At 36.9% G+C, this 12265-nt stretch overlaps 1 protein-coding gene and 1 pseudogene across 2 annotated transcripts; both read right to left on the bottom strand.

Annotated features, from left to right (window-relative positions):
* Positions 1-207: 207 nt before the first annotated feature.
* Positions 208-6337, bottom strand: LOC113058875 (gastrula zinc finger protein XlCGF8.2DB-like). Of its 2 annotated transcripts, XM_026227139.1 has the most exons (4): positions 6225-6337; positions 3699-3852; positions 2890-3145; positions 208-2279 (listed from the first exon to the last, which is right to left on the bottom strand). In XM_026227139.1, exons 3-4 carry the CDS (start codon positions 2978-2980, stop codon positions 1354-1356), a joined length of 1017 nt encoding a protein of 338 aa, XP_026082924.1. In that variant the 5' UTR covers positions 2981-3145; positions 3699-3852; positions 6225-6337; the 3' UTR covers positions 208-1353. The 2 variants fall into 2 exon arrangements, with proteins under 2 accessions (XP_026082924.1, XP_026082926.1); XM_026227141.1 differs by lacking the exons at positions 208-2279; positions 2890-3145; positions 3699-3852 and adding an exon at positions 4269-5564.
* Positions 6338-9679: 3342 nt separating this feature from the next.
* LOC113058965 (gastrula zinc finger protein XlCGF7.1-like) lies at positions 9680-10758 on the bottom strand (annotated as a pseudogene).
* Positions 10759-12265: the final 1507 nt, after the last annotated feature.

Raw genomic sequence — 12265 nt, forward strand, 5'->3', positions numbered from 1 at the left:
TTTTTAAAGAACAGAAAATAAATTAAATGCAACAACATTACTCTGTCCTCATTATTATCAGCTGAGGACAGAGTTGACCAACCTGTTAAACAGAGTGATGATCAGTGATGTTTATATTCACCTGCTTATCATCAAAAAACATCAACCCTGACATTATTCAGAGAGATATTAGAATATTAGATATTAGAAATATAGAAATATATTAGAAATATAGAGTTCATTTTCTGGCCAGGAACTGTTTTTGACTGCCAAACTAATTTATAAGTGATGCATATCATCATTTGCAATACTTCAACACCAGATTATCGTACAAAATATAAAACTTACTTGCTTTTGTGAAGGGCAGGGCACCCAGAGAGCACCAGAACTGTAAAAAGGAGTAAAAGTAGGAAACACTTATTTATTCCACAACGCTCTGAAAATTGCAATTTTTACATAATAGCTCATATTCTTTAAACACAGATTGCAAAATGCCAATCATTAATTAATCACAACCATTATCCATTATTAAATTTGCACATGACCATGTACATCAGCTAAAGTTTGTTGCAGGATAAACCATCAACTATAAATGCATTGTGGACTGTTTGCGCCCTCTGGAGGCAGTTCAATGTCAGTTCCGCTACAGAAGTAATACAGGGATATTTTATGAAAATTATGTATTTTGTAAAACATGTAAAACACTGCAGGTGAAAATGGTCATATTAAACATATATATCAGCATACCCAAAAGTCTTATGATGCTTTATCTGATTAAATTTGCACTTATTTTCATACCAATCTGAACACTGGATAAAGTCGGGTTAAAAATTCCTTTCATTTTGTTGACACATTAGAGGTTTTTAATCACACTTTTTATCACTCTATAAATTCAAAAAACCATCTAAAAGCCAGAAAATAATGCATTTTCAACATGTTTTCAGGAATAAAATGTTAAATATATATCAGGAGAATGGTATATGAACAAACCCCTCTGCTAAAAAGCATCAGAACATAGAAATAACATGTGGTGTGTGTGTGTGTGTGTGTGTGTGTGTAAAACTGCAGCTGAAGTGAAGGGGAAAAATTATTTTGAGAAAACTGTATGTAATCAGATGCAGATACATAAAGTGCAATAAAATACATTTTTGAAGGTGTATTTAGAATATTTTCTGTCCACAAGTCTAAAAAAAATCTAATCTCAAAATTGACCAGTGCATGAAAAACCGTCTTGTTTTTTACATCTCTTTATGTTATTTCAGCTATCATGCATACATATGCATATATATATTTAAATGCTTTACATTGTCCACACAAAACACTGCACTTGCACCAGACAATATCTTCTTAGAAAGTTCCAAGTCTGTTTGTGGTTTATCGCTGTGAAGCCTTTGGACGGTGTATTTCTGTATGTGCCAACAGATGACTCGATTTGAAGAAACTCTTCCCACACTGAGCGCAGCGATGCGGTCGTTCTCCGGTATGAACCCGCTCGTGTGCCTTCAGGGATCCCGACTGGCTGTAACTCTTGTCACAGAGCGAACACGTGTACGGTCTTTCTCCAGAATGAATCTTCTGGTGCTCTTTCAAGTTGGTGGCTTTATTAAACGTCCGGCCGCAGTCTGGGCACACGTGAGGTCTCACGCCGCTATGCAACTTCTGGTGCACTTTAAAAGAGTCCAGCCTTGCAAAACTCTTTCCACATGAAGGACAGAAGTAAAGCCTTTCGTTTGCATGAGCTTGGAGGTGATATCTTAAAGCGGACGCAGATGGACATTTTTCGCCACATTGATCACAAGGCTTCACTTCAGCATGAGAGCGCAGGTGGCTGTTGAAATTGTGAGCCCAGTTAAAACTCCTTCCACACTGAGGGCAAATAAAGGGTTTTATGCCAGTGTGGATTCTGGAGTGGTTCTTCAAGCTGTCGTTACGTGTGAAACCACTTCCACATTGCTGACACACGAAGGGTTTCTCTCGAGCGTGAATTCGTATGTGATTATTCAGGTGTTCCTTTTGCGTGAAAGTCTTTGCACATTGAGAACAAGCGTATGGTTTCTCTCCAGTATGGACTCTTAAGTGCACATTCAGGCTGTATTTACGGGTGAAGCTCCTTTCGCAGTGTGGACACGTGTAGGGACGCTCTCCGGTGTGAATTCTGAGGTGACTAATGAGACTTCCTTTCTGTGTGAACCTCTTTTCACATTGAGGGCAGGCGAAGGGGGTTTTGGCTTCTGGTCTTTGGGAGAAATTATTTTCCTCTTCGTTCGGTTCTAAATGTTCCTCCTTCGTTTCCGTCAGGTCTAAGGATGAACATAGGAAATAAATCTTTACAAATGAAAAAGTGAGGAAGAAGGTCAAGTGTGGAAGCTTGTTTCTGTCAATGGATGAAAAACAAAGAGACTATATTTATACCTAACAATTCTGACTTTTTTCTCGCAATTTATGAAAATAAACGTTTCTTCTCTGAATTGAGTTTATATATGAGAACTGTGCGTTTGCATTGGGTTTTAAAAGGGTAACTGTATTTTTTAATCAAACAATTTAAACTTTTTTTTAACACAAGTTTATCCCTCAAAATTGTATATAAATAATAGAATTACAATTATAAAATATAATTATTGTGAGAAAAAGTCAGAAACGTAAGATATAGACTCAGAATTTGTGAAAAAGGTCATATTTGTGAGATGAAAAGTCGCAATAACAATTCATTTTTTATTTTGAGGAGTATTGGGCTTCCATTGTCAGGCATTTATGGGAAGGAAGGTAATGCTATAAAAGGTTATGTTTATAGAAATGCATTAAATTTACCTACCTTTATATTATTATTTTGACAGTTGCTATTATTTTATAACTACAGCCACCTTCATCAGCTGATCAGTCAACAATGAAGAATAAAGAATGAACACCAACCTGTTTGTTCCCCAGTATCTTCATGATTCATTCTGGATGGTTCTGGATCACACATATCAATCTCCTTTTTAAAAATCTCCATCTTTATCATAATATGTCAGCCAGCCCAGATGTAAGAACTGCAGTTTTCATGCTTCTGCTGTGAACGCGTCCTCCACTGTCGTGAACATCTGTCGTAGCGCGCATGCGCGTGACTCACTGAGCAGCAGCTGTTATTGGCTCGTCTTCCTCAAGGGGGCGCGGAAAACTCAAACTCCTTTGATGTGGATTCAAATCTCAAACATTACTTTTACTGAACTGAACTGGGGCAGTAACTTAAATAAATAAATAAACACTCAAATGTACCATTTAGGCACTAATATGTACACTAAAGTAATATGAACCATGTGGGAGGAGAAAATGTGACACTACGCAGGCATATCTTTTAAAAAGAGATTGGTTTACATGTGCTCCGAACAAAATGTAGACATACGCGCAGGCCATCATGGAGCATTAGCTATTTTTTGGACCTACAAAATAAAATCTATTAAAGTTTATTTATATAGCACTTTTTAGCATGCAGATGATTTTTGAGACTATCTGTATTTGTGAAAGTCTTTTCACACTGATATGGTTTATCTCCATTGTGTTTTTTCTGATGCCTTTTAGTGGTGAGTAACTGTCCACACTGTGAGCAGGTGCACAGTCTAATAAACAAGCTAGAATCAGTTCAAGCGAAAACTGCATTAATCATCCAGTTTAGACCTACTACTTATTACTTCACAGCTATCAAAACAGTCAAGAATGAAGAATCAAGAATGGACACCAACCTGTTTGTTACTCAGTATCTTCATGATTCATTCTGGATCACTCACATCTTCAGCCTCCTCTTTAACAAGCTCCATCTGTAACAGATTTCAGCTGATGCTCCTGGAGTTTGTCCTGCTGTTGTAGGATGTTGTGAATATTCATCAGTGTTTACAGCTGAATTGTTGTGGGAGTGAGAAAAGGTGACATATTTAAGTTAAGTTGTATATTATTAGCATATAAACAGCTTTATAAGAAGAAATATAATCGTGATGTAACCCAGAACTGTAATCTTTTGGATTTGTGTGGCAAACTATAGAACATTTTAGTGTATTCCGCCACCTACTGGACACTTAACTGCACTAACGTTCCAAAGACTGAATCAGATTCTGAACGTTCTATTTTTAAAAATTTTTTTTTGGAACTTTCAAAATTACAAAAATAGCAAGTTGTTGAGACATTTCAACATTTTTATATTTTATATATATTAGAATAACAGGTTAAACATTATACTAAAGTACTGTAAGGGACTAGCACATTGCTTAAAATCACACAAAAACAAAGTAATTCTCAATTAAATTGTAGTTTTTTTATTTTGTTATACAGAACCCTTACATGAGAAACAAGCAATTTCTCAACATCAAGTAAAAAGAAAAAAAAAAACATTCTTAATCATACTTAAAGTGGGTGTTAGAAATGTATTTATAAATAAATATCCATCTGTTACAAATACAACTCAATATAACTTTTTTTCTCACAGCTTCAAAATAAAACAACAAAACTGTCAGAGAACACACTGTCATTTCTGTCTCACAGTGACACAGAACAACTATTTTCCATATCAGTCACCAGACTACATAAATGTTTGTAACTCTTTCCACACTGAGTACAGTGGTATGGTTTCTCTCCAGTTTGAACCCGCTCATGTACATTCAGGTTTCCAGACGAGCGCTTTTAAGGTTTCTCTCTAGTATGAACTTTTAAGTGCATTTTTAATTTGGCAGCTGTAAAAAAGCTCTTTCCACACTCACAACACACATGATCTCTCTCACCGGTGTGTATTTTCTGGTGCCGTTTACAGTAGTTCGCCAGTGTGAAACACTTTCCACAGTAAGAACACACATAAGGCTTCTCCTCTGAATGAATTGTCAGGTGTTTTTTTAAAAGTAATGAAGAAATAAACTTGTTACCACACTGATCACAGTTAAATGGCTTTTCTCCAGCGTGGCAGAGCATATGATTTTTGAGACCTTCGGTACGTGCGAAACTCTTTCCACACTGAGTACAGTGGTATGGTTTCTCTCCAGTATGAACTCGCTCATGTGTTTTCAAGTGTGTGGACCGAATAAAACTCTTGTCACAGTAGGAGCACTTGTACGGTTTCTCTCCAGTATGAATTCTTAAATGCATTTTTAAATCAGCAGCTGTAGTGAAGCTCATCCCACACTCACAACACACATGATCTCTCTCACCGGTGTGTATTTTCTGGTGCCGTTTACAGTTGTTCAGCAGTGAAAAACACTTTCCACAGTAAGAACATACATAAGGCTTCCCATCTGTATGAACTTTCTGGTGTGCCTTTAGACGTGATAAAGAAATGAACTTTTTACCACACTGATCACAGTTAAAAGGCTTTTCTCCAGAGTGAATATGCAGATGATAACGGAGACCTGATGCATCAGTAAAACTCTTTCCACACTGAGGACACGTGTGTGGTTTCTCTCCAGTGTGGATCCTCACGTGAGTCTTAAAGTTTCCTTTGTGTATGAAACTCTTTCCACACTGTGAGCATGTGTGAAGTGGTTTGTCTTTTGTACTTTGAGTTTTGAAATTATGTTTCTCCTCCACTTCATTCACCTCATGTCTTTGCTGTTTTACTTCCATCTGGTCTAAAAAAAAGTTAGGATCAGTTTAAGAGAAACCTGATTTAACAGCAGAAAGCAACAGAGAATCTGTATCACATCTTAAATACTTATTAAATTTGGTTGAAATTCCCCCCCCCAAAAAAAATATAATTAAAAAAATGTGTTACATGAGAAAAGCATGAAATAGATACTGCAAAAAGTAGCTTTAGAAAAAGAAAAGTACATACATACATATATATATATATGTGTGTGTGTGTGTGTGTGTGTGTGTGTGTGTGTGTGTGTGGTGTGTGAGAGAGAGAATATTAAATGCATTTTTACATGAAACAATGCTCTAAATAAAGTAACACAGTGAATGCGATCTCTGAAGTGATCTTTAACAGACATCTTGCAGACGTAGGCAAGTGTGTTAACTGAGATACAATATAAATCAGGTAAAAAAACTCATATGTAGGGCAATGTTTGCCTCAATCTTTTGAATTTTAAGAGCATATAACTGTTTTTAATTGGTTATATCACGCAACGAGTTGTTTCACTGCATTATGAATCTCGTTCATCTTTCCATGATTTCCTGAAAAGGCGCAGAATTTAACTTTGTGTGTCCATAAACGCAGGCTACGCACAACATGTGACAAAGTTACCACCAAAACTGTCAACAACGAAGAATCAAGAACGGACACCGACCTGTTCGTTCCTCAGTAACTTCATGTTTTATTCTGGATGCTTCTGGATCTGTTTTAATGCTATTGAATAAAAACAAACGATCCACTCGCGAGCCTCTGCTCATCATGACTGGACCTGCGTCTAGGGCCGATGACGTCACTTCCATGGAGGCATGTTGTACACGCCCCCGTCCCTTGACTCCGCCCCCACGTCAAAACAGTGCCTCAGTGAGACGTGCAGAAAAGTGAAGCGCAAAGGAAAAATGGCACCTCAAGCTCAAACTTGACTGACACGCAAAATAAAAGCAGCGTTGCAAATAAATTAATAGATATGACCATGGAAAATATGTTTTGCAAAATCATTGCTTTTGCGCTGTTTCATTTATGTTAAATTTTTCTTTATACTTTAATTTTCGTTTGCAAAACTGTATTTTCTTTTGTAAAACGTAATTTTTTTGCATATTTATATATACGTTTTTAAATGGACTCCTTAGACATGCACTAATTTTCACACTATTGGAAATTAATGCAATGAACTTAGCCCGAAGAGTTTTCAGATTCTGATCATTCTTTCAGATTCTCATATTTTTTATATTTCAGTCAATTTCTTTTATTTATTCTTAGGATTATCTTATTTTACATTGTGTTTGGAAAAAAGAGAATAAACGACCCAAATCTTGTCATTCTGGCATGCACAGTTTGACTTAAAGGGGCACTAAGTAGGAATTACTCCCATCTAGTGGTGAAATTGTATTTTGCATTCAAACTAATTTTGCTCTCCAGCGCCTCGCTTTTTCAAATGCGCATTGCATCTACGGTAGGCGATATGTACCAAAAGGCTTTGACGGGATGTCTTCTAATAGCACTTCGTCGAGTTTTCCTTCAGGTAAACAGGTGTGTTATTTCAAACAAACTGCAACATGACAACTAACAAACGAATGTTACAGTATGAATTACTGACTGTGGAAAACATGAAATATTGTAATTAGTAGTTATGTCTTCTTTATTCGTTATATTTTCTGAATTATATGCATTGTTAGATATAAAAAACATATTATAATATAGATTGTAACACTGACTTACCTGTCGAGAAGAAAACTGGCCACTTCAGCGTCTCTTTTGAAATCTTTATCAAGCATTAGCTCTTTCCACCTAGAAAAAGCTTCCCCGACATTAACTCTTGTTTTCTGTAATCTACGGTCACGTTTACTTTTTCGTTCTATTTTTGACTGTTTTGGCGACGATGTTTTCTTCTCCTGTGGCGTGGCATATGTATGGTCCATAATAAGAATGCAATCCAGACTTTTAAACTTGCCGGTGCAGTTTCAAGCGCCTCTCACTGCTCTGCACCTGCGTTTCTGGCTCTGACCGAAAACGCGTTGTGGAAACGCGTTGGCTTAGTACTTTTTGTCCCTCTCTGCTATTATAGTTTTGCAAGATGGCGGAACTACATGGAAGCCTCCGTCGACCTACCCGTCCCATGTATATAAAGATAATAAATTCTTCATTTACGAGGATTAGTTTAAACATTGGCATAGGTATTTGTACACCTTTGAGGGCATATTTATGAATAAAAATATTGATTTTAGATAAAATACCTAAAAAGTTACTTATTGTCCCTTTTATCCAGCTGGACAACCCAACGGAGGGTTCGGCGTATCGGGAATGATATCATCTCCACTCCACTCGATGGGGCAGACAAAAACCTTTGCAGGTAGGATGGTTTCAGGAGGCGCGGTGTCTTCCTCTGAAGATGACAGTCCATTAACCATGGTCTCCCAAACACGTCTGCGGTAGAATTCTCCAGGACCAGAAGTTTGATTTTGTCCTGATGCAGGATACCCACTGTCAGAGTGATTTCGTTGGTGCGATGCTGTATTGATGAACGGTTCAAGGGTTTTCTGGTGACAGACTGAACTTTTAGTTTCTGTGGAATGGGCTTTTTTCTGGTTGGACCGTACTCACCAAAGCTCTGGGTGGACGGATGGGGCATTCCGCGAAAACATGCCCTTTGCTGCCACAGTATAAGCACAGACCCTGGGTCAGCTGCCGTTGTCGCGGTCAGGGACAGAAGATGACGGAGACAGTTTCAAGGTTAAATGGAACAGTTTATTGAAATGGCAAAGAGTTAGGAGTCAATGGCAGATAAATTGAAGCTCTTAGGGAAACCACAGGTACACAGACACACTCTGGAATCCAAAACTCCACCGAAGATGAAGATGATGACGATAGAAATCTATTAAATAAACAGAGAGTCAGGTTTAGTCCACAATAGCTTGCAATGTAGTTCGCTTAGACGAGACCGGACAGAGAGTGTGTGTCTGTGGCTGATTTATATAGAACGGAGATAATGAGAGGGCGACAGGTGCAGCCAATCAAAAGTCTGGTTATTGTGATCGGGGATAATGAGAAGTGTGTGTGGAAGGACCTGGCACATCCGTGAAAATGCTTTTTTATTTATTTATTGGCATATTTAATAGTTTTCTGTATAAAGCAGTGTGTGTTTTTGGAACTAGCATACCTCGAGTAAGCAAGGTTTGGATTAATCAACCGAGAGTATGTGTGACAGTAAATTAACCATGCTTCTGGAATACAGAAGACAGTCTGTGATTGTCAGATATTTGATGAGCCAAAGTTTGGTTCCGTCATTCAATTGTTAGTGATGTATCGATATTTTGCAGCTACCAAAACTGTCAAAAACGAAGGTTCGAGAATGGAGAAAAGCCTGTTTGTTCCTCAGTATAATTATTATTTATTCTGGATGGTTTTGAATCACTCATGTCATCGATCTCCCATTCACTAAACTCAATATTTACCAGAATGTGTCAGATTTCAGCGGCTGCACCTGGAGTTTAGAGTTTCTCTTTCATAGGATGACATACACGTATATAGGGTTTTCATATTTTATGAGGATTTTCCATAGAAATATAAATTTTATAATGTGCATATTTTACATTATTTTCATGCAGTTTACACAGAATAATGTCTCCTGACAATAAGACTGTCATCAACTGTTTCCTCCTCATTCATTATGATGATATCTTAAATCTTCTGTAAACTCACACATTAAACTCTGAGAAAAATTACAGGATCACTACAAAAAAAAATTTTTTTTTTAATGAATAACTAAAATACTGGAATTGAAATAAAAATAGCACATCAATAAAAATCTCACATAATCAGAGATGTCAGTGAAAATCTTTATTTGTATCATTATACAGAGCCTATGCAGCTTTTATGTTGCATACATAACAATAATGCATTTAAAAAAATATATAGTTTAATATTTTTCAATTTTCTTTGACAGTGTCTTAATGAGCAGAAATTTAAACAAAGAATAAACAACATCACTGTAAGAATAAAGTGACTAAATTCTCTTGCAGTTCTACAACAAAATCGCAAATCTTGTGGCATTTCAAAGCAAAATTAGTTTATTTGAGCTAATCTCATATTTACTAAATCTAAATAGCACATAATTTATTTGAAATACTGAATCTGAAGAAAACTTTTGCTCACGGAACAATGTTTTTTAATATGAGTCACAAGAGTCACTGACTGAGTGAAACTCTTTCCACACTGAGGACAGTGGTATGGTTTCTCTCCAGTGTGACTTCACTCATGTACTTTCAGGTTTCCAGACTGGTTGAAGCTCTTGTCACAATATGAACACTTGTAAGATTTCTCTCCAGTGTGAATCCTTTGGTGCTGTTTCAGATGACCAACTGTAGCAAAGCTCTTTCCACACTCAAAACACATGTGTTCTCTCACTTCATTATGTGTTTTCTGGTGCTGTTTATAACTGAGCAGCCATGAAAAACTCTTTCCACAGTAAGAACAAACATGAAGCTTCTCGTCTGAATGAACTATCCGGTGTGTTTTTTAGATTTGATGATGAAATAAACTTTTTACCACACTGATCACAGTTAAAAGGCTTTTCTCCAGAGTGAATGCGCAGATGAAAACTGAGACTTGCTATTGCAGTGAAACTCTTTCCACACTGAGGACATTTGTATGGTTTCTCTCCAGTGTGGATCCTCGTGTGCTTCTTAAGGTTTCCTTTGTGTCTGAAACTCTTTCCACACTGAGTGCATGTGAGCAGCTGTTCGCCTTTGATTTTACAAGTTTCCGCCTCCGCTTCATTCACCTCATGTCTTTGCTGTTTGACTTCCATCCAGTCTAAAATAAACAAATGATGTGGTTAAAAATCTGTGAACCTGATTAAATTTCAGAAACAAACAGGCATATGTTATAGAAGGATCAGATCTTTGATGGGTCAAATGTATGTTCTCTCATTCCTTGTTAATACAATTAAATGTATTAATTGGGTGTGTGTTCACAGTGTGTGTGTGTGTTCACTGCTCTGTGTGTGTGCACTTCTGATGGGTTAAATGCAGAGCACGAATTCTGAGTATGGGTCACCATACTTGGCTGAATGTCATGTCACTTTTAGAACCAAGAATGGACACCAGTACCTCAGTATCTTCATGTTTTATTCTGGATGGTTCTGAGACACTCATGTCTTCAATCTCCTCTTTAACAGACTGCATCTTTACCATAGTATGTGTCATTTTCAGCAGCTGCTGCTGGTGTCTGCTCCAGTCCTGTAGGATCATGTGAATATTCCTCACCTTTTTAACACAGTTAAAGCACAGACTCCGCCCACCACAGATTCTAAAGATTTCATTGGTCGTGTCAATCATGGTGATCGCCTACACAACACTGAATCAATTCCATTAGAAACTTTAATATAGGGTTAGTTTGTGACAAAGAAACCAAATTATCCTAAACTCAAATCTTCCATCTTTGAAGTGTCACCATTAGCAGATAATGCAGCAGCTGTTGTGAACTGATTTTACTATATACTATATACTATACTATATACTATGTGTGTGTCTGTGTGTATATATATATATATATATATATATATATATATATATATATATATATATATATATATATATATATATATATATATATATATATATATATATATATATGTAACATAGTTAAAAAGGATCAGGTTAAATCCTACTAAATGTGAGTATGGTGCCACCTATTGTCACAAAGTGTACCTGCAGCGAATGCTAGTATTGACGAAGGATTATGGGTAATCCTCAAAGTAATGGAGGATTTTCCTTGAGGTAACGTGTCTATGAATGTCTGTGGACTAAACAGTGTTATAAGACGGTTTCAACGGCATCAACATAAACAAACGTTAATGCGCGTGAGCGCTTTTGTGGACCTAACTTAACTTCCGGTAGACTCCAAATAGAATCAATAACAACAGTCAAGTCCCTCTAGAGTAGATATTTTTTGATAACAAACAAAATATGTTTGCTGCGTGGATCAGGCGGAGTTAATGAAAATGCAAATTCATTATTTGCCAGCAGGAGATGTTTAAAAGCATAGACTTAAAGCGCGAGAAATAGAGGTTTCCCCAGTAACAGCTGTAAACAAAGCAGAGCTGGTGCGCTCACACGCTGCTTTATCAGGCATATAACATGCAAGTCCTACTTCAGAAATACAGCGATATAAAAACAACTGTGCCTCGTTTTGATATTTAAACATATAAATGTTAGGAATTATTATTATTAAATGTGCAGTACGTTACGTAATGTTAAGTTACTCATGTTTATTTAACGAAGCCTTTTTGAAAATCGATCAGTTTTAAAATTGTGGCGAGTCTCCAAAAATAAATAAATGTATGGGAAACACATCCCACAACCACCTGGGCCCAACTTCAGTCTACTCATCACCTTGGCTTTAACTGCGTTTGTAGATGGCACCGCAGCCAGACCGATATAACACAGACCGGAAGTTAACTTAGGTCCAGGCGCGTGCGCCCGATGAAACCGTCTATAGCTAACTTTAAAATGATGCCGTCTTTCCAGAAAGATCATGCGCTGTTTATGAGATGACTATTCAACACTGTTTTCCTTTGTCATAAATGCAGAAGTGGAATAAACCTGCTGTTACCACAAACCTGACGGTGTCCGAGAGAGTATATTAGGCAGAAGACCAGAGGTTACATATATATATATATATACATATATATATATATAT

The sequence above is a fragment of the Carassius auratus genome, chromosome 40 (assembly GCF_003368295.1).
Source record: "Carassius auratus strain Wakin chromosome 40, ASM336829v1, whole genome shotgun sequence".
NCBI lineage: Eukaryota > Metazoa > Chordata > Actinopteri > Cypriniformes > Cyprinidae > Carassius > Carassius auratus.